This window comes from Chrysemys picta, chromosome 1, assembly GCF_011386835.1.
Source record: "Chrysemys picta bellii isolate R12L10 chromosome 1, ASM1138683v2, whole genome shotgun sequence".
Taxonomy (NCBI): Eukaryota; Metazoa; Chordata; order Testudines; family Emydidae; genus Chrysemys; species Chrysemys picta.
In genome coordinates this window covers 321,512,509-321,534,881 of record NC_088791.1, presented here as the reverse complement: position 1 = coordinate 321,534,881, position 22,373 = coordinate 321,512,509, and the positions used below count along the sequence as shown (strand labels likewise).

At 40.9% G+C, this 22,373-nt stretch overlaps 1 protein-coding gene across 3 annotated transcripts in view; it reads left to right on the top strand.

The window, feature by feature from the left end:
• DYNC2H1 (dynein cytoplasmic 2 heavy chain 1) overlaps nucleotides 1-22,373 on the top strand; it is a 418,528-nt gene continuing 396,155 nt past the window's right edge. For all 3 annotated transcript variants that reach the window (XM_024099590.3, XM_024099589.3, XM_024099588.3), the window contains exons 1-11: nucleotides 1-675; nucleotides 4,391-4,561; nucleotides 5,699-5,834; nucleotides 6,205-6,323; nucleotides 7,155-7,299; nucleotides 9,655-9,887; nucleotides 10,205-10,339; nucleotides 10,435-10,548; nucleotides 10,738-10,849; nucleotides 11,051-11,175; nucleotides 20,638-20,813. In XM_024099590.3, the coding sequence (XP_023955358.2) occupies nucleotides 469-675; nucleotides 4,391-4,561; nucleotides 5,699-5,834; nucleotides 6,205-6,323; nucleotides 7,155-7,299; nucleotides 9,655-9,887; nucleotides 10,205-10,339; nucleotides 10,435-10,548; nucleotides 10,738-10,849; nucleotides 11,051-11,175; nucleotides 20,638-20,813 (1,673 nt within the window). In that variant the 5' untranslated portion in view covers nucleotides 1-468. The remainder of the gene's footprint in view (nucleotides 676-4,390; nucleotides 4,562-5,698; nucleotides 5,835-6,204; nucleotides 6,324-7,154; nucleotides 7,300-9,654; nucleotides 9,888-10,204; nucleotides 10,340-10,434; nucleotides 10,549-10,737; nucleotides 10,850-11,050; nucleotides 11,176-20,637; nucleotides 20,814-22,373) is intronic.

Here is a 22,373-nt window from a genome sequence, read left to right as displayed (position 1 = left end):
AAGCGGGGGCGGGGGGGAGAGAGCGAGGCTGGAGCTAGCGAGACCTCCAAAACCGCCCGGACAGCGGGGCGGCAGATCTGCGTGCGCGCGCCGCGCCTGGGTCACAGTAGGGCGAACCCCTCCTCAGGCTCCCCACCCTTGCCCCTCCCGTGAGGAGCCGGGGCGGGGATTGCATCGATGCTAGCGGGGAGCGGCTAGCGAGTGCCTATTTTCTCTTCGATCCTCCCCTTCCCCCAGTGGCCACGGCAGGCACGGCGCGTTCCCGACATCCCAGCCGAGCGCGCGAGCGTTCCGCGGTACCGCGGCCGCCATCTTCGGTCGCCATAGTGACGGCTCCTGGCAACCCGGGGACGCCAGACGGAGTTCGGCCTTTCACTGAGCCTGTGGATGAGCCCCCCTCAGTTACCTGCCCCCCCGGGGTGAGCTCTCCTGCCCCGAAACCCCACCCCCGGCGGACACCCCGCCATCATGTCTCTGGCTGGGGAGGGAGACAAGAGGAAACGCTTCATATCGGTCACCGCAGCAAATTATTTCGGCCTGGCAGCGTCGGCCGATCCCACCGACCCGTCCAGTGCGCTTGTTGCCAGCCCCCAACTGGCCAACTTCCTGGACGACGGCAACGAGTTCCTCCTCACTGTGCAGCACTCGGGCACCCAGCTCACCGTGTCCAACAAGGTACGTGCAGGCCCTGGTGTGAACGTCCATGCAGACCATGGGGCCTGGTGTGCAATACGCCCTCTTGGTGAGAGTGTCAGACCATGGGCTTTGTGATGTGTGAAGTGCCAGCCTGGTGCCAGAAAGCCTTTGACGAGGTCCCTTATCTCTTAAGCAAACTAAGCTGTCACCCGATAGGATGGAAGGTCCTCTCATGGATCAGTAGTTAAAAGCTAGGAACAAAGGGTAAGAATAAATGGTCAGTTTTCACAATGGAGAGAGGTAAATAGTGGGGACCTGCAAGAATTTGTATTTGGACCTGTGCTGTTCAACACAGTCATAAATTATGTGGAAAAGGGGGTGAAGAGTGAGATAGCGAAATTTGCAGACAATAGTTACTCAAGATAGTTAAGATGAAAGCTGACAGCAAGGAATTACAAAAGGATCTTGCTAAACAGGGTGACTGGGTGACAAAATTGCATATGAAATTCAGTGTAGATCACTGCAAAGTAATACATACTGGAAAATATAATCCCAACTATATATACAAAATTAGTCTAATTTAGCTGTTACCACTCAAGAAAGAAATGTTGGGATCATCCTGGATAGTTCTCTCAAAACATCTTGTCAGAGTGCTGTGGTAGTCATCTCATAAAAGATAACAATAGAATTGGAAAAGGTGCAGAGAAAGAAGGGCAAGAAAAAATATTAAGGGTATGGAACAACTTCCATGTGGGAAGACATTAAAAAAGATGGGGACTGTTCAGTTTGAAAAAGAGATGACAAAAAAGGCGATATGATAGAGGTCTATACAATCGTGAATGGTATGGAGAAAGTGAATAGGGAAGTGTTATTTATCCCTTCACATAGCATATGAACGGGGGGTCACCGATGAAATTAATAGGGAGCAGGTTTAAAACAAACAAAAGGAAGTACTTCTTCACACAACGCACAGTCAACCTGTGGAACTAGTTGCCAGGGGATGTTGTGAAGGCCAAAAGTATAACTGGGTTCAAAAAGGAATTAGATAAGTTCACAGAGGATAGGTCTATTGGTGGCAATTAGCCAAGATGATCAGGGATGCAACCACATGCTCTGGGTGTCCCTAACCCTGCAACTCCCAGATGCTGTGACTGGACAACAGGAGATGGATCACTTGAAATTGCCCTGTTCTGCTCATTCCCTCTAAAGCATGTGGCACCAGCCACTGCATAATACTGGGCTAGATGGACCATTGGTCTGACCCAGTATGGCTGTTCTTATGTTTTTATATTTATATAGACTATGGTCTCTGATATGTGACACACCATTCTGGTGTCTGTGTCCCTGCACACCATGGGCTCTGGTGTGTGTGACATGCTGCCCCAGTACTAGTGTGTATGGAGACCAGGCGGTCTGGTGTGTTACATGCTATTTTCCTTCGAGTTCTAGCAGAGTCTCAGATCCTAATGTGTGACATATATACATTCTGTCTCATTGTGAGTGAGTTTGCAAACCACTAGGTCTGGTGTGTGACACGCTGTCTCAGTGTGTTCACAAATCGTGAGACCCACTGTACCGTGTTCTGTCTCAGAAGAAACATCTACGGCGGGAGGGGCATTTTATTATCTCTGCATAGATCATGGGGCTTGGTATGAAGTGTACTGTCCAGATGGAAGTGCACGCAGACCCTATGATTCAGTATGCGACTCATTACTCCTAGGGCTTGTGTATACCACTGAGTCCAGTGTGTGGCATGCTAACTAATGGAAAGCAACTGTGCAGACCAGGGTGCCCAGTACATTCTGTGTCCGTGTGGTATGGAGAGTGCTCTGGTATGGAGAGTGCTCTGTTTTATGTAAATTAGGTGAAGTTCCTGCTAACATTGAACTATTGGCGAATTGTGTTTGTTGTCCTCAGTTGCAGAAAATTTGGGTACCGCTGACAGAGCATTTAAAGTTAATTTTATCGACAACATTGCGCACTATAATATCTTGAGAAATAAGTAACATACATGATTGTGTAAAAAGGGTGTCTGCTGTACTTGAGGAAAATAAAATGGGGTGATAGAGTTTTCTGCTATATGCAGAATGTCAGTGTTTTGCATGTTATTGCTAACCCTTCATTCTTCAGTTTGATTGTAGACCTTTCCCCCCGTTCTATGATAAGATTTTAGAATAGACTGTCAGTTTTATCTCTTGTTGTCTTGTTTTGGTTGGATTGATAGAAACTTTATGTTATTTAAACACAGGAGTTTCTGGCAAGTGGGATGGATTGGGGACTTGGGGAAGGTTCTTCTCAGTGCAGAGGGAACCATAGCATGTGAGTTGAAATTTCTAGTTATTAGACAAAAGATTAAACTTACTATAGCCAGAGGCCAACATGAAATATGAGGTGAGGGCCCACTACTGGAGTCCAGAGGCAAACTCCATTTTGTCAGTGGATCCTGCTGAGATGCTCCATTTTTCATTTTAACCTCTGTCTAGTAAGTGTCTGATAAATTTGAAACCTCCTTCCCATGATCCTCCTCTGCTTGTTGGAAGGGAGAAAAAGATTCCTATTCCCTCCTAAACCTAGGCTCTTGGCCGCTGTGCAGAAGCTGGGATCTCTGCTAGTCTACTTTTCCCCAGCCTCTGTTTTATGTGTCTTCTTCCTTGAATAGCTTCAGTGCTTGTCTCTGCTACTTGTAGTTTTGCCAACAAGCTGCACTGTGAAATTGACATGACTCTTCTGTTTCTACTGCTGCCCATCCTGTACTGGGCCACAAAGTTGAAACTGATGAAATTCATATCAATTTCACTCTGCCATTGCTTGAGGTGTCTATGAGCAGCTGCAGAGGTTTTGGAGCTAGCTGTCTGCAGGAGTGGCGCCAGGGTTTTTGCCGCCCTAGGCGGCAGCGCTCCTCCTCTGAGCATTCAGGGGGGCTGTGGTCTTCGGCGGCGGGGGTCCTTCCACTCCGCGTCTGCGGGGTACTTTGGCGGCGGGTCCTGGAGCAAGTGAAGGACCCGCCGCCGAATTTCCGCCGAAGACCCAGAACAGAAGGACCCCCCGCAGCCGAATTTCCGCCGAGGACGGCAAAATGCCACCCCCCAAATCCTGCCGCCCTAGGCGACCGCCTAGGGTTGCCTAGTGGAAGCGCCGGCCCTGGCCGTCTGCAGACCATGAAGATTGTATAGATTCACATTTGGAAAGTTATCTTCAAAACCTGAAGGGTAGAAACTAATTTTTTTAAATGAAAGCTTAAATTCTCTAGCATGTGATATTTTACACTCCATCACTTGCACTCCACCTGCTTGACCCTGGAAGGTGGGGGAGTGTAATTTTCAATGCCAGCATAGTATAAGTAAAATGGTTACTTGACATTAGAACGGGTTGTGGATTTTTTGGCAAAATAGTTTTTTATCCACTCAAACCATTTTTTGCCTAGCTCTACTTATAATGCAGAGGCCATTTTAAGTATTTGATTTTGTATTACATTTCAGATTCCTATTCAGCCCAATATAAATATCACATGAAGTTTTGAATTTATTACAAATCAGATATGAACAGAATGTTTGTCACAAGTCAAGTAGCATGAAATTTTGTAATTAATTATTTCCTTACTCTAAATTGTATAGAAAGTGCATTTGGGGGGAAAAACATCTTGTGATTTGCAGTTTCTTTCTTTCTTTCTTTCTTTCTTTCTTTCTTTCTTTCTTTCTTTCTTTCTTTCTTTCTTTCTTTCTTTCTTTCACCTTGTGTTTTTTAATCATTATAGGTTGAAGCTGGTGATTCAAAAGATAAAGTATTGGTATTCTTTAAACTGCGACCTGATGTTATTACAGAAGATAATCTTCATAGTAATATTCTTGTGTCATCTATGTTAGATTCACCTATTAATACACTTTATCAAGCAGTACGACAGGTATTTGCACCAGTTTTATTAAAGGTGAGTAATACACTATTACAGATATTTTTATACATTAAAAAGTGTGTACTTACAGATTACTTTCCTCTCTTTTCATTATAAATCTTCCCCATCTCATGTTAATTGTTCTCTGAGATTTATTGTAATTTGCTTTTCTGTTAGCTTTAAAATTAAAATATTTATATAGGTTAAGGAATGAACAATTTATTTCATTTTCAAGTTAAAGGAGACACTTTACAGCAACCTTTACATAAGTCTGTGTCATTTTTTCAAATGTGTATCAGATATTGTCTCAACTTCAATGGCAGGACTGCACAAACCAGTATAGCTATTTTATATGGTAAATAGGTGTGCTGGATTCCTAAACTGACTTATTTGACTATGTTTTCCATTGTGCTGATGGGTTTTGCCTGCTTAAATTTCACCGTGTGTCAATAGGAGAATTGATCACAGAAGGCTAAATTCTGAGAGTTTTGCTTAATTGAGGAGTGCAGAATTTGGCACAAGGATTGGAGAGGGTGGCAGTGTATCTTACATGTGAAAATGTAAAAGCTAAACTGAGGATTAATATCTTCTAAAATGATACCTCCTTTTCTTATTCTGTGATAAGGAAGATATTTGCTTTATTCATTTTTTCATGAACACAAGAAAATCATGGCTACATTTCTTTATCTTAGCAAAAGAAATTTCAGTGTTTCATAGTTTCCAAGCTCCAATTTATTTTCTGTCATACTTTTAGAGTGATTCCAGAAGATCACAATAACCTTCATTATTCATTTTAACCAGTAATTTTCAGCACAGAAGTAAATTCCATACCTGGTTGCCTTAATAGAGAATAATGAAAGAATATCTGTTTGCAGCATCCTTTTGCAAATATTAATCCATGTCTTGCAATCAATTTTTGAGCTGTAGGCCATGTTGAAATTAGTAAGGAGTTTTTTCAAAAAATTATTAGCCTGATATGGCTCAATGTTTTGATTTGTCCAACCTGTAAAAGAATAAGATGCCCTTCCCTGAATTTACAGTACATTCCCTGTTCTCTTCCCCCATCAAATGAATAATTGTTATTCATCAATTATTTATTTTTGAAAAAAACAGATAATAGAAAATGATAAAGAGTTCTAACATGATTTTTATTGCTTGGAATCTTTGTTGTAGGATGAGAAATGGAGTAAGGAGTTCGATCCCAAACTCCAGAGTCTTCTGAGTGAGCTAGAGATTGGTTTGGGCACTGTCCTCAGAAGATCAGATCCTAATTACTCAGGAACCAAATTCCGTGAAGATGATGTGTGCGGTGTGTACCACAATTATTTCTTTTACAACACAATTTAAATTAAAAATTGAATATTTCATTAGATTTGTGAATTCATGTCTCTATCACTGTGATGTGAGTGGTTGAAGAACTTAAATAAAACAGAATAGACCTTGAAAGGTTGTGAATACTCTTATGAGTTAGGAATTGAGGGCACCCACTGTCTATCAGGATTGAGTGTATGGTGCCTTAATATTAAGCTGATATCCACCTAGACCCAAAAGTTGAAGCAGAATTATATAACCCAAAAGTAAAATTTTCCATTTTGAAGTGTGTTTTGGCTAAAGATGTTTTGTTATTATGCATTGTATCTGAATAATGTATTTAAGTGCTTTCTGTTTTGTATTTGCAGCAATACTTACACCAAATGATGAGTTTCAGTTCTGGATAGAGCGTGCTCATCGTGGAAGTAAATCATGTAGCAAAGAGAGAGCCTCTCATTTTAAAGATCTGTTTGAAGCAATTGCAAGAGTATGTTTTTTCTTTTATTTATTCAGTGATGTATTTATATCAAACATAGTAAAGAATTTACTCAACTTATGAAATTGTATGAGATGTTCAGAAGTACAAAATCTTGGGCAAAATTCTTCTTGCAGTTTCTCTTCTGCATCTCCCACTGACTTTAATGGGGGTTGCTCAAGTTTGATTCAGAGCAGAATATGGTCCCTTCAATCCTAAAATTAGCCTTAAAGAGATTAATATTAATAAAGGAATGGTAAGAAGATTGTCAGCTGAAAATGGGATGATGATAGTTTATTTTTTTATTATTTAACACACAAGATCAGTGTTCTCAAACTTTTGTACTGGTGACCCCTTTCACATAGCAAACCGCTGAGAGTGACCCCCCGTTATGAATTGAAAACACTTTTTTATATATTTAACACCATTATAAATGCTCGAGGCAAAGCGGGGTTTGGGGTGGAAGCTGACAGCTCACGACCCCCATGTAATAACCTCACAACCCCCTGAGGGGTCCCCACCCCCAGTTTGAGAACCCCTGCCGACAAGATGATGATTGTGGACTCTGCCCTGCAAAGTATTAAGCACTTGAATCATTTTACTCACATGAATAGTTCCACAGAAGTCAGTGAGACTATTCACATGAATAAAGTTACTCACATCCTTATTTTTTTGGCAGAATTGTGCCTTATATTTTTAAGTGTTAAAATAAAGACCTGACGTATCTGTAAACAAGAAAATGCCTCAGTTTAGAATATATTCAAATATTTTAATTAAGAATTTAAATATTTCTAATCCATCAGTAGCACAATCATGTTATTTTAAAATGTATTTTATTTCTAGGATTATTGCAATTTGGATAGTCTCTCTTTATTTGAAGTTGTGGACTTAGTGGAGACTACTCGGGATACTGTTGACGATGTATGGAGACAAACAGAATATGATCCCTTTCCACAACCACGCATGCAAAATCTTTTGGATGTCATAGGTAAAGCTTCTGGTAGAAATGATCATACATTTTCAAATCAACAGGTCTGGATAACTTGCACCCAGGAGACTTAAAGGAACTAGCTGAGGAGCTCTCTGAACCACTAATGTTAATTTTAACAAACCTTGGAAAATTGGGGAAAATCCAAAGGATTGGAGGACTGGCAAAATAGCTCCACCATTTAAAAAGAGTAAAAGGGATGACCCAAGGAACTGTTGACTCATTAATCTGACATCATTCCCAGACAAAATAATCTGGACTATCAACAAAGAATTGCAACAATTTACAGATCCAGACTAACACGGCTACCCCTCTGAACAAAGAATTGGAGGCTAAAAATATAATTAATACCAGTCAATATCTTTTCCTGATATGTAGGTATTGTCAGACCTGTTATCTTGGCAACTGTGTTGATATAGTATACTTGGATTTCTCCAAGGCATTTGACTCAGTATCACATGAAATTTTGACTAAAAAACTTGCATTATATGGAACCAATGGGGCACACATTGGATGGATTAAAACCTGGGTCACTGACAGCTCTCAAAATGTGGTTGTTAATGGGGAGACATCAGTGAGCGGGGCCACTTCTAGCGGGGTCCCTGAGGGATAAGTTCTTGGTCCAATGCTATTCAATATTTTTTATCAAAGATTTAGATGATGATATAAAATCTTTGCTGGTAAACTTTACAGATGACATGAAGACTAGTGGGGTAGTAAATCATGAGAAAGGCAGCTTATGGTTACAGAGTTATCTGAGTCTGCTTAAATGGTCACAGTCCAACAAAATGCATTTTAAAACAGCTAAATGCAAGGTAATACATCTGGGAGCAAAGAATGAAGACAATACCTGCAGGATGGGAGACTGTTTTGGAAAGCAGTGAAGGACTTAGAGAGCATTGTGGATATCCATGTCATCATGAGTTGTTAGTGCAATACTGTGGCAAAAAGGGCTGTTGTGATCATTGGTTTTATAAACAGGAGAATATCAAGTAGAAATAGGGAAGTGACCTTGCCTCTGTACACACAGCATTGGTAAGACCAATACTAGACTACTGTGTTCAGTTCTCCACACTTCAAGAAAGATGTGGAAATATTGGAGAGTCTTACAGAAAAAGGCATAACAAGATCCATTGGGTAGAAGTTGAAGTTAGGCAACTTCAACCTTGAAATAAGTCTCAATTTCCTAACAGTCAGGGTAATTAAACATTGGAACAACTTATCTGGGGAAGTGGTGGACTCACCATTGCTTGGAGTCCTTGAAACTAGGGTTACCATATTTAAAAATTAAAAAAAGAGGACACTCCACGGGGCCCTGGCCCCGGCCTCGCCCCTTCCCCACCTGGCCCCGCCCCAACTCCGCCCCTTCCCCAAATTCCCCGCCCCAACTCAGCCCCCTCTCCTGAGCGCCCCGCATTCCCCCTCCTCCCTCCCAGCCACGCGAAGCAGCTGCTCGAGCGCTACCGGCTTCCCGGGTTGCCAGGCAGCCCCCAGACCTCCAGACCCTGCGCCCCCGGCCGGGCGCTTCCCCAGCGCAGCCGGAGCCTGGGAGGGGAAGCGCCCGGCTGGGGGCGCAGGGTCTGGAGGTCTGGGGGCTGCTCGGCAAACTGTGAAGCTGGTAGCGCTCGGGCAGCTCGGCTCTTCAGCTACACAAAGCTGAGGTGTCTGGACGGAGCAGCAGCAGCCGCCGCCGCGGGGGAATCCGCCTGCAACTCGCAGCCTGCCGGAGCCACTCTAAGGTAAGCAGGGGACTAGTATTTTCCCGGACATGTTTGGCTTTTTGGCAATTCCCCCCGGACGGGGATTTGAGGACCAAAAAGCTGGACACGTCCGGGAAAATCCAGACGTATGGTAACCCTATTGAAACGAGATTAAATATCTTTCTAAAATGTGTGCTTTAATTCAGCTTCTGGGAAAAATTCTATAGCCTGTGCATGTAGGGGGTCAGGCTGGATGGTCATGGTGGTCTCTTTTTGGCCTGGCAGTCTATGAATCCTCATTTCATTCCTCCCTTCATAGGCTATGGAGAGGATGGGAAGCTCTGCATTGTCCTCAACATGTTCATAACACATGCAACTGTGCATTAAGACTTTTATTTTTAAATATGTTGTCTTACACAATATGTATATAATTTAATTTATTAAGGATTCCAGTTCTGTAGCTCTTACTCGTGAAAAAGGGATTGCAGAATCAGGCCCTAAGTGAATAGTTTTTTGTTTATGAGATTTGCATTTAGTATCAAAATATCTCCTCAATAGCTTTTAAAAATGTAAATGCACAGTGCTGTGGAATATAAAGAGGATTTTAAACATACTTGTTATATTTGGGTCTGTGTATGTTTTTGTGCTGTTTTAGGTGGCTCTCTTGGTAGGTTTGTTCAGAAAAAAATGGGAACTTTGAATCTGTGGGAGGATGCTTTTCACATTGTGAAAGAAAATCTGAAGGCCGGTATCATGATTTGTGAACAGTGGGTAGCTGCCTGTGATCACCTAACTGGACAACTATGGGAACGATATACACCACATCTATGGAAAAGTGAGAAATATGTTCCTGAATCATTAGACAAACTTGGAAAACGTCTTGATGAGGTATTCGTTTGGTGAATTTTGATTTGGTTTTGTTGGAAACAAAACTACAGAGGGTTTTTTTAGTTGTAAATAAAACTGTGTAATATTTTCCCATCATTTTTATAATCAGAGCATGGTTTAATACACATATTTGGGTTCAATGTTTACTTGACTTTAGCTCATTGCTAGGGAAGTATTATTTGTGATGGGGTGGTATGGTACAGATGAGGGAGTTTGTGCTGTGTATTGCATTTCTTGCTTTTAATGCCCAGGCATCATAATAATGGACACATAAAAATCCTATTACAATAAATAAAAATATTACTTTTTTGTTTTAGGTGCTGACTATTAGAACACTTCATGAAAAACTTGCATATTTTTTACCAGTGGGGGAACAACAAACATTGCACCTTGCTCAGGTGTTTGAACCCTTTGCTGGCCTGAATCCTGTGCACTATAACCCCTACACAGAGGTATAATGTTTATTTTTTTTTCTATACATAATTTCTGTGACTTTATTGTGAGTATTAACATATCTCAAACTAACACAGCTGTTCATTATCTCCAGCCTTTATGGAGAGCTGCAGTGTCTCAATATGAGAGAATTGTTGCACCAGTGGAACAGAAAATAGCAAGCAAATTGAAAACATTTATTTCAGAAATTCAAGACAGTCCGCAACAGGTAAAAATATTTTTATATCACAAAGGCTTTACTATGTATCAGGTTGCAGAATCCTCAAATAGTTATTTTAAGACAAAGAAATAGTTATTTATGATTACATACAGGATTTATGAACAGTGGTGCCTAAGAATGTGTTTCATTTTATTGAGTAGAAATAATCTTTTTTCTTTACATTATTTCTTATGCTAGCTGTTTCAAGCATTTCAGAAATATAAGGAACTGGTAAAACGCCCAAGCATTAGCAAAGAGTTGCTTTTGGAAAGGGAAACTTTGCTAGCAAGACTTCAGGACTCTGTCAAAGGTAAAAGTGAATTATAGACAATTCAAAATCAATTTGGAAATGTTTTAATTGATCTCTACTTTGTCTTTTTTCTTTTGGGAGTAGTATTTTGCAACACTTTTTTTTTTTTAAAGTCTAGTATGTTGTTTGTAGCTATAATTCTTTATTGCTAACTGGTTCTGTTGCTTTGTGGGTCTAATATGAACAGTTTGTTTGATACAGATTTTCGAACAGACTTTGAAGCTCGATGCCATGGTGTTCCTGGTGATGTATCTGGGCCACTTTCAGGCAAAAATCTTTCTGAAGTTGTCAATAATATTGTTTGGGTGCGGCAACTGCAGTTGAAGGTAATAGTTTAAATTCTTGTTGAGACACTGCATACTGACTTCCAATTAAAAAATGTGGCATAAAAGACCTCAAAGGTACTCAACATCTGCAACACTTGTTGACTTCACTGGAGTTAAAGGTTAAAAGCTCCTCTTCAGTAGGACTCTTGCTAAATAGTTTTTCATTTATTCAACATGCAAAAATTATCTCTTGGATAAATAATACATTGAAAAACTTCTTATGTTAAATGAGGTTTATTAAAAATATTTTAGAGTATTACAAAAACTGGGAAAGACTAGAATTCTACAGTGGTGGTAGACACTCTGGCTTAGATTGCTTCCTCAAGTATGCACATGTGGTTCCCATAAAAGGCTTACAATGAGCCAGATTGTGACCCACTTACTCTCAGTAGCGAGTAGTAACTCATGAGTAGTCCTTCAGAAATCAGTGTATTTCTCATGTGAGTAAGTGCCCACCAGGACAAGCAAGGGGTTCCCAGTATCATATTAAAAAGCAGAATTGTTGGTTCTTTGTAGTAAAGTCAGGGTGCGGTACATTAGTGTTTTCTGTTTCACAACAGGATGGGTTAAAGGTATTTGCTCAGTTATAATTCCCTGCCTTTGATTAGTTTGTATTCAAACAATAATATCAAACAATATCTGTGCCTTGCTATCATCACATTTATAATTTGTTATATAAATGGGTTTCTGAGATTAAAGAAATGCATGTGAGGTGTACAGTATGTAACATATTTAAGTGTGTGGAATAAGGAAAAGGCAGGTAGAAATGAATTAATTGAATGGAAAGATTTGTACAGATTCATACACTAGATTCACATGTCCTGATGAATTTGACTTTAGAGGAAACATTTCAAGTTTTTAGACATTCTAAAATCCTACTCAGAAGGTAGCATCTGCTATAACATATGCACCATCACTTCTTTATACATATACTTATGTTTGTGCCAATGGCGTACTTTTGGTTTTTGAGAAAGGCTTTACTTGCTCTGCTTTCCTTCTAAAAACGCCAGAGGCATTTTAGTATTTTAAACTTTTTACTTAAATTGCAGTTTGTGACAGAGTTATGAGAATAGGCACATTTTTAAACATACATGCCATAAAAAGGTATTTTGAAAAGTGATGGAAAAAGTGTTCAGACCCTCTGAATATTTCCTTATGCTTTTGACATTCAGTTGAAATTCATCTTCTCGTTTTCTTAAGATCCTGGGAGAAATACTGCTTCCTAATATATTTGACTGTATAATAGAGACCTCATTCTGGCTTACTGAGGTGAATCTATCAACATAATTAACTTGAGAGAGAGAATTTATACTGATTTACCAAATTCAGATTAATCAAAGCTTTGTAATGTCCTCCGTGATTGTATTGTAATCTTCTTTGTGCTCCAGGTCCCCCAAGTCTAGGGCACACTAACTAACAAGGCACCAGCTGGCTTCAAAGAGGCTGTGTTCTATTCTAGCCAAAAAGCACAGTAAAGAGGATGCTAGATAGCTTTTTGGACTATCCAGTTGAAGATCTGCTGGCCTATCTCCCCCAACCCAAGAAGGACTCATACCACACCCAAAAGTCTATTCAGGTCCTTCCTTCAGGGCAGTTTTATTCTTCAAATAAAAAAACTTGCAAAGTTACACACAATTTTTCAAGTATCCTCTGCATAGTGCCATTCCTGGGACTTTTGCTGATTAGTGAAGCAAGATGGTAGAAGCTTCTAGTAGCAGTGCTGGTTAGGTGCCCATGCTCCCTGTTTGGCACTTGAGGGCGTTCTAAGAGCATGAATATATAGGAGCTGTGGTGCCACTGCAGCCTCAGTTCTTTCCAACAGCAGCAGCGAAAGGATATGAACCATTGGATCTCAAAGATGTATTGATTGATAGTGCCTTCATATTAGTTCATTGCTGTTAGTAGTTAATATTTTTTATAGTTAGTAGTCTATGCTTAGTTTTAGGATAAATTAGGCCAGATTTAGATTACACATAGTTTTAAGGTATAGTTTTATAGTTCAGTACGGATAATCCCAGTATGAAGAAACATGGATTCAGGTGGTGCACATCTTTCCCAGCAATCCTCTTTGCATTTGACATACATATTCAGTGTCTAAAGTGTTTGGGGGAGAACCTTTCACCAGCATGTTGTGTTGCCTGTAATACTTTCAAACCTTGGGCCCAGAAGGAAAGACAAAATAGACTTCAGGCCCAGTGCTTAATTTGTAATGAAAGAGGTGCTGTGGCTCAAGTGATTTTTTTACATTCATAACTGATACGGCAAGTCCAGAGGTGCTGGGGCTATGAACCCTCAAGCCTAGTGGTGCCAGGGCTCAGCCCTGGCAATCCCTGGCACAAATTAAGCACTGTTCAGGCCCTTTTATTACAGGAGGTTTTGTCTGTCAAGCCTCTGGGATCTGAGAACACTGAAGGATCTGAAAATAAGGATAGGAGGCCTGAATCAGCTCTGAGTACATCTAGATCCAAGAAAATTGCAACAATGAAGTCTTCCATCTTGGCACTGAGCTCCAGTTCCAGATTGGTGGATCTGACTGTTCCTAAGCCTTTGGATCTGCCTCCAAAATTAATACATTTATTATTAATTGTGGAACTCGTTTCGGACAGTCATCCTAAGGGTCCAAATAACTTATTGGAACTGGCTGCCTCGTTTCAGAGGAAACGGAAAGCTAAATTAAAACATCCCTGGTAGTTCATCAGACTGTTCACATGCGAATCTGAGACCAAAGGATAGTAGATCTGTAGATCCATTCTAGAGATACAGATCCTAAGGAAAGCTCATCAGATCTGAACACATCAGCTCAGCAACATACTTTAACTGTCATGGTACAGATTCACATCTACTAACGGATCTGGCTATTTCTCATGGTTCTTGTGATAAAAGACTGAGATGGGACATGGAGATATTCCAGTATCTCTTCCACCACCTAAGATCCCAACTTTAAGAAGAGGTTTGTCACCATGCTACATGACCCAGATCCCCACAGTGGTCATTTCACCTGCGGCTTCAGTATTGGATCTGGGATGGGATCTGCAATCAGATATAGAGCTGGATCCAACAAGCAAGACTATGATCTGACCATTTACAGATGAGAATTTCCCTCCATGGCACCCTATGTTCCAAACAAGGTATGTAAGACAGGATTGGGGTGACTGGCAGGATTGGCATATACTGCCTTGGATGTCTGGGACATATTGGCCAACTTCTACTTACCATTATCACTCCAGGAAGCATGAGTCTTCGTACCCACTACATCTTTCACTGGAACTGATGGATCTGAGGGTTGCGGATCTGAGGGGTAAGGATCCGACACTTAGAGAATGTTCCCTATCCTTACCACAGGAGACAATGAGGAGGAGCATCAGACAACATTTCCTCTACAGGAATGTCAACAACAAAAAATGGAAAATGTGGATGTAGCTACAGCATTTTCTCCTTCTGAGGACACAGTTCAGTTTCATAAGCTAGTGGATAGGATGTCATCAACTTTAATATTACATCAGTAGCTTTGAAAGAAGCCACATGTGACGTTGCACTCCATATGCTTTATGAAAATATGCTTGGAATGTGAATATAATGTAACTGGAATATGCTTTATGCAAAAAGTCTCTTGTAAGGTATCATTACAAAGCTTATAATCTACTGAGTGTGTTCATCCTATTTGTATGTATGTATCATTCTTGTATCTGAAGCTAGAAATATAAAGTATTACTCTGAAGTCCTATTGTAACTATGCAAAGTGTGGGCCATTAACTAGGACAATTGGTTGTAAATGGCTCTGTTTACTTGTAAGCCTTCCTGTATATGTGGATGCCAGCGAGTAAGTAGTGAAGTCTCACAGGACATGTGAACATGTCACATGATAATGGAATCCATCTTAAAGCTGATGCTTTTCCATTTAGAAGGAAGGGTGGGAACCCAGAGAGCGAGACAGAGGATTCCCGCCTTGTGCCAAAGATATAAAAGGGGGTGGAACAGAACAAAGGAGGCTTCCAGTCATGAGAAATCCCCTAGTTACCACCTGAGCTGGAACTAACAAGAACTGTACCAGGGGAATGGATTGGGCCCAGACTAGGAAGGAGTCTAGTCTGTGAAAGAAGCATATTGGAACATCTCTGAGGGTGAGATTTACCTGTATACAATTTCTTAATGTATTAGGCTTAGACTTGTGTGTTTTATTTTGCTTGGTAACTTACTTTGTGGTGTCTGTTATTTCTTGAAACCACTTAAATCCTACTTTTTATTCTTAATAAAATCACTTTTGTTTATTATTGAACCCAGAGTAAGTGATTAATACCTGGGCGAGCGAACAGCTGTGCATATCTCTCTATCAGTGTTATAGAGCGTGGACAATTTATAAGTTTACCCTGTATAAGCTTTATACAGAGTAAAACAGATTTATTTGGGGTTTGGATCCCATTGGGAACTGGGTGTCTGGGTGCTGGACATAGGTGACTTGCTGAGCAGTTTTTGGTTAACGTCTGCAGCTTTAGGGGCGTGGACCAGACCTGGGTCTGTGTTGCAGCAGACTAGCGTGTCTGGCTCAATAAGGCAGGGTTCTGGAGTCCCAAGCTGGCAGTGGAAAATGGGCTTAGAGGTAATTCCAGCACATCAGGTGACCGTCCCTAAGGGGTCTCTGTGACCGAACCCGTCACACCACACATCCAATATTTTGTGTTCTATTGCAAAGAATAAGGTATCATTGCCTATATTGGAAGGTCTCTGGCAACCAGCAAAATCTTCTTGGTCAAATCCATCTTCATTTCAATCAGTTTAAAAAACGGCAGATAAATTATCTCAGATCCCACAGGAAGGGTTTTTCTGTTTTCATGTGCACCCTCAAACCAATTCTCTTGTGGTAGCAGCATCAGGTCAAAGATCCAGGTCAGGTCTTCAGCACTTGACTCCTTATGACAAAGAAGGAAAAAAGTTGGACTCTCTAAGAAGAATTTTTTTCATCGCTTTCTTTAAATATGTGTATGGTTGATATCAAGCAGTAATGGCCAGATATCAATTTCACTTGTGGGAGAAGATCTGTCTTAACCAAGAACCTCCCAGAGCACCAGAGGAGATTAACAACAGGTCTCATTATGAAAGGCCAACATGTGGCAAAACATGTCCTGAGGCCATCATTTGATGTTTTTGACACCGCATTAAGATCTGTGGTTTTAGCAATCACTCTCCACAGACATACATTTTCTAATCCCCCTAAAAAGAATGGAGGCCTCAGACCAATTCTAGACCTCAGAGCTTTAAACAAGTTCATCAGGAAATTTCAATTCAGGATGGTGAGTATGACATTAATTATTCCCTCCCTGTCCACTTTTGAATTGGTTTGGTGATCTCAATCTCAAAGATTCATCTTTCAGTAAGACCCTCACATTGAAAATATCTCTGTTTTTCTGATGGTTCAGACCATTTCCAGTACAGAGCCCTACTGTTTGGCCTTTCAACCACACCCAAAGTCTTTACCAAATGCATGGCTCTGGTTGCAGCATACTTGAGAAGACAGGCATTTTTTGTATTCCTGTACTGAGACAATTGGCTTCTGAAGGCTCCCTCAAAAGAAGAATTACAGAAAGCCATTTTGGTCACTCATTCTTTATTTGGAACCTTTGGTCTTCTCGTAAACTAAAAAGAGTCTCTTCTCACACAGTCACAAAAGATTCCATTCATTGGTGTGATTCTCAACTCCATAAAAGGAAGAGGCTTTAAAAATTAAAAACTACCATATGCTTCAGTATCCCTGTGAAAAGATAGTTTATCTAATGGCATCCATGACCTATGTGACTCCATATGCCAGGCTCAGAATGAGACCTCTTCAGCACTGACTACTTAGGAATTTCAGACCCATTATGAACAGTATGCAGAAAGTACTCTCTGTTCTGAAGGTTTTTTTCTCTCTAAGATGGTGACTGGAACCTCAAAATGTCCTCCATGGAGTTTTGTTCAACCCACCTTCTCCTTTTTTAATAATACGTACACGATGGGGAGCACATCTTTGCAATTTGTACGTTCAAGGCCTTTGGAACGACAAAGAATCTCTGTTGTACATAAATGTATTCAAAACTGAGGGCAGTCCGACTCAAAGCAGCATACCATAATCATGTAATTGTCAAATCTGTTTTTATGTATATGCTGGTTAAGAACTTTTTGAAAGAACGTTGAACCTGTGTCCCCCTGTGTGAAACCCTGTTCCTCCGTGGAATCGGAATTTAGTTTTGATTCAATTCGTCACAACCATTTTAACCTATAGTGAGCTACTCTTTGTTCCATTTATCTGTGAAGATGGCCTTTATAATAGCAGTTACTTCAGCCAGAAGAATTAGTGAACTACATGCATTGGTGATAGATCGCCCTTTTAGTACTTTTTGTAAGGACAAGATGGTTGTGATGGGTTCCCCGTGGTGCAGTCTGGAACTGGGATACTGCTGAGACCTCTGGCTTACCAACCTGGGCTCCCTCTCATACTGATATGTTGTGACAAGCTGCAAACCTCTCCCAAGTACTGCACTCACACAGACACCCACAGGCAGGGACACACCCAGCTGAGTTATTTTAATGCTATCATGAAGCATCAACAGAGAGGCTCCAGCCAATTTCCCACAGCTCCCCAGCTTAGGGCTCCAGAGCCATACTACTGTCCTACTTTGATCAGAAGTCTGAGAAGTGTAAGTTTGTAACCCAATCCATCTCCCCACCCCCAATGTGGAGAAGACATGCACCAGCTTTTGTTCCTGAGCTGAAGTTTCCCAAGCAAGATATACTGTTTTAAATAAAATATAGAACAGGTTTATTTACTACAGAAAGATAGATTTTAAGTGGTTATAAGTGGTAGGCATAAAAGAACAGAGATGGTCACCAAAAAAAATAAAAATGTGCATCCAATCTATACACTAAACAGGATTTGAATCAGGCACTATTCTCACCCCACTGGATGTTATAGTCCTTAATGCACAGACTTCCCTCCTGAAGTCTGGACAAGACTCTTCAGATGATCTTAATCTTCTTGGCATCCCAGTTGTTTCCAGTGTAGGTGGTTAGAGGAGAAAGGGCCCTGTCTGCTTCAACTGTCCTTTATTTTATACCCTTGGCCCATAATATGGAGATATACCTATCTCATAGAGCTGGAAGGGACCCTGAAAGGTCATCAAGTCCAGCCCCCTGCCTTCACTAGCAGGACCAAGTACTGATTTTGCCCCAGATCTCTAAGTGGCCCCCTCAAGGATTGAACTCACAACCCTTGGTTTAGCAGGCCAATGCTCAAACCACTGAGCTATCCCTCCCCCATAAAAGAGGCGGCTGCTTCCCACACCGGGAGTCGAACCCGGGCTGCCTGGGTGAAAACCAGGAATCCTAACCGCTAGACACTAGCCCAGGCATGTCCTGGTGGGCTTTGCTGAGTCACAGTGAAAAGTGAAAAAGTCACAGTGAAAGATCAGTTCCCTTTGTGTGGTGCTTGCATAGTTGAGCCACACAGTGTGGTCAGCACCCCACCTGGGCAGGGATCTTTTGCATGCCACTAGCAAACTTCAGCATATTTCAATAACAACCATACAGCACAATCTCATAACTTTTTGTACACACTAATGATATGCATATTGAGACAGAACAAGCAGTTTCATCAGATCATGACCTTTCATATGATACCTTACACGGCATGCTTTGGATAAAATATCACAACCACATATGAATAATGAATATGGGGGTTACAGGGTGTCATTATGAGGTACAGTGTGCCACAGTGGTTCTTAGGCCACACCCTAAATTTTTTCTTAAAATAGTTTCTGAGATTCATGTAAATCAAACTATTAATATACTGGTGTTCTTTCCAAAGCCTCATTCATCTAAAAGGGAGGCCAGGTTACATTTGTTGGATGTCAAGACAGTACTATCGTACTACTTAGATAGAACAAAGAGTTTTAAGTCTTCTAAGTTATTTGTTTCATATGCTGGTAACTCAAAGGGAAAGACATTTCATCTCAGTTCCTGTCTAGGTGGATTAGACAGTGGATTGAAGAGTGTTATAGACTGAGGAGCTTCTCTTCCCATTCCTTCTCTGCTTAGAGTTCATTCTACTAGGGCAGTAGCTATATCTACAGCTTTTATAAACACATTCCCTTGAGATATGCAAAGCTGCTAGGTTGATTACTATTCACACATTCGCGAAGCCTTGCACTTTGGATATGGCATCCAAGTTGGATGCCCAGTTTGGTAGAGCGTTACTCCAATCCTTGTTTAATTAGAACTCTTCATCCCTCCATCCAATTTACTGTACTGCTTGCCAAACTACCCCAAGAGTGGGAATATGCAGAGAATACTCAAAGAAGAAATGAAGGTTACCTATTTGTAACCGGAGTTCTTTGAGATGGACTCTGCATATTCATAGCCCCTCCACCTTCTCCACTCCTCCAGAGTCCAAATTAAAATATCAGTGGTTTTCCGCTTTAGTGGTGGAAGAAACTGAGGTGGTAACAGTGCCCACCCCCTTTATACTCATATGCTCAAAACACGCTTGAGCGCTAGACAGGGAGCGTGAGGGAGCATGGTCACCTAGCGGTCACTGCTACTAATTTCTACCATCCTGCTGCACGGGTTGGTACAGGTCCCCAGAGAGTGAATATGCAGAGTTCACTTGAAGAACTCTGTTACCTTCATTTATTCTCCTGACCAAAACAAGTTGCAGGGGCCCAAAGGCCTTTCCCCTTGTGTCTCATTCCGCCTGTTCTAGGACCAGCCCCAGGAACCAAATTTCCTTCCTGAAGCTCCCCTCCAACTAAGCCATCTCAGTTCTTTATAGGAATCACCCACCCTTCCTAGCTGGATCTGATAATCAAATAGGGGTAGATCACCATGTTCCACCAATATTAAAGGGCTTGTACTAACCTTCCTTACAGTCTGTCATCTGCACCACTTCACTGTACTCTGTGCTTGGGCCTGTAGTGCAGATTTCAAAGCCTACTGGCAGGTTCCCTTGATTTTGACAAAATCCTGTTCCTTAAGATTTTGAGTGTTCATTGAGGTCTTTAGGTAACTGCAGCTGTGCTCTTTTTTAAAATTTGTAAATGTAAGTTTTGTATGTAGTGTTGATATCTTTTCATGTTTGGTTTTTAATGGTCAGTGTTTGGAGTTTATTTCTAGAGTAAGTGACTACAGTATGTTCATGTTAGATTCAAAAAGAACTAATGTAAAGGGTGAAAAGGACCCTGTGGGTAGGGACTGTGACATATAATATCTGGCTCTTAAAGAGGGAACACAAATGTTCCTTGAAAACAATGTGCTTTACCAAAAGTTCCCTTTCTTTGAGAACTCCGCTTATAACAATTTGTCTTTAGATGTTTTGTGTTTTGCAAATAATGATCTTTGTAGTTATTATAATTATGATATATATTATTTCTAAAATAAAAATACAATCCAGAAGTTATGCCCCTTTCATCGTTGACAAATGGGATTGTGTTTAAGGTTGATGATGCCATCAAGATTGCAGAGGCTCTTCTTTCTGACTTATCTGGATTTCAAACATTCCGTCAAAATGCAGATGATCTTTTAGAACAGTTCAAGGTTTACGAACAAGAACAATTTGATGGTTGGTCCAGGGACATTCAGTCAGGTTTGTCGAATCCCCGGTCAGGACTTTGGTAAGTATAAAATATTGTATGCAATAAGAACTATTACCAAAGTCTGTATTACAGTGTAATCTAAAAAGAGCTGATGAAGACCTATACAGTGAAGCTCTGGTGTAGAAGAGAGAATAAATAAGAGAAATAAAATAGGGCAGTTCACAGCCACTTCATTGTTGTGGATTGTATCAGACTTGATTGGTAAAGCAAAATGAAATATGTTTGGGAATATATATATATTTTTATTTGTTATTTGTATTACAGTAGTTCTTAGAGACTGAATGAGATTGGAGTCCCATTGTGCTAGCTGCTAGACAAATACAGGATAACAGGTCGTCAGTGTCCCTTAGAGCTCACAATCTAGATAGACAAGGCAGACAGAAGATGGATTGAGGAAAGCAGTTAAAATACTCATTCATGAGATTATCTTTAAAATCATGAGATTTAAAAAAATGTGGGGGTGGGCAGTTCTTTTTATTTACCTTCCGTTTTTTGAACCCTTAAAACACACTTGGATTACTCTTTCAAGCTTTCCTCTGTAAACGTGAGGGCTACCAACTTAATCTGAGAAAAATGAAAGATGAGATTCTCACATTTCACATGAGAGTTGGCAACAGTGAAGAGTTACAACAAACAAGCCAAATGAACAGTGTGATGCCTGGCAAACATCTTGTTTCTTAGCTTCACAAGGTTTTGCTTTTTGTTAGGCTATTTTTTTAAATGGGTTTGTTGTGAGAGGATTAGCTAAATCGAAAACGAGAGAGCAGGCATTGAAGAGAGGGTGGCAAGGGTAATGAGGCAGAGGAAAGAGGGTGGGAAAAGGAGGAAGGGGAGCATGGAGGGCAAAAGGAATAAAGCTGAAGAGAAATGACCTGAGGCACGCTGGGAGAGGGTCGATACATACAGCCAGTTAGCACAGGAGTGAGATTATCAAATCCAAAAACTGAAGATAGTCTGATGACATTATTAGTGTCTGAGAGTATGCTGCAAATGCTTCTTCTAGCTTGAGTCTATGCCCCTGGGCTGGTTCTCATAGAATAATAGACTTTCCATGAGCAAAAATGACTGAGGAACCTTGGTGTCCCTAGAGCTGGGGAGTCCTCTCTGCACAGTTCTAGGTGTAGGGGATTTTTTGGGGAAAAATAGATCTCATCTTTTCTTCCCCCATCAGTGTTGCTGTGTCTGATGCAAATGTTCCTGTATCTGCTGCTGCTGGTGCGAGTCTCTGACCCTCAGGCTGGCTCTGCCCTGGTGTTTCTCTCTTCCTCCATCTCACATGGTTGAGTGGAGGGGTAGTGTCACATTCAGACGAAGTCCCTTGCAAGGTTCTGAATCCAAAGAGTGCTCAGAGTAGCCCTGGCCGGGAACTAAAGAAACAGGGTGTATTATAACATGCTTGACAATCTTCTGAGTAAAAACAAATGTTAAAATGGAGTTCTGTTATGTGTTTCCCTTGGTGCTAGTCTTCAGAAGTTTTGGATAGAGGTTACCGGATTAACACATAGAATCATAGAATGAACAACTTTAAAATAAAAAATAGTCAGAAAAAAAGTAAATGTTATCCAGTATTTTGGAATT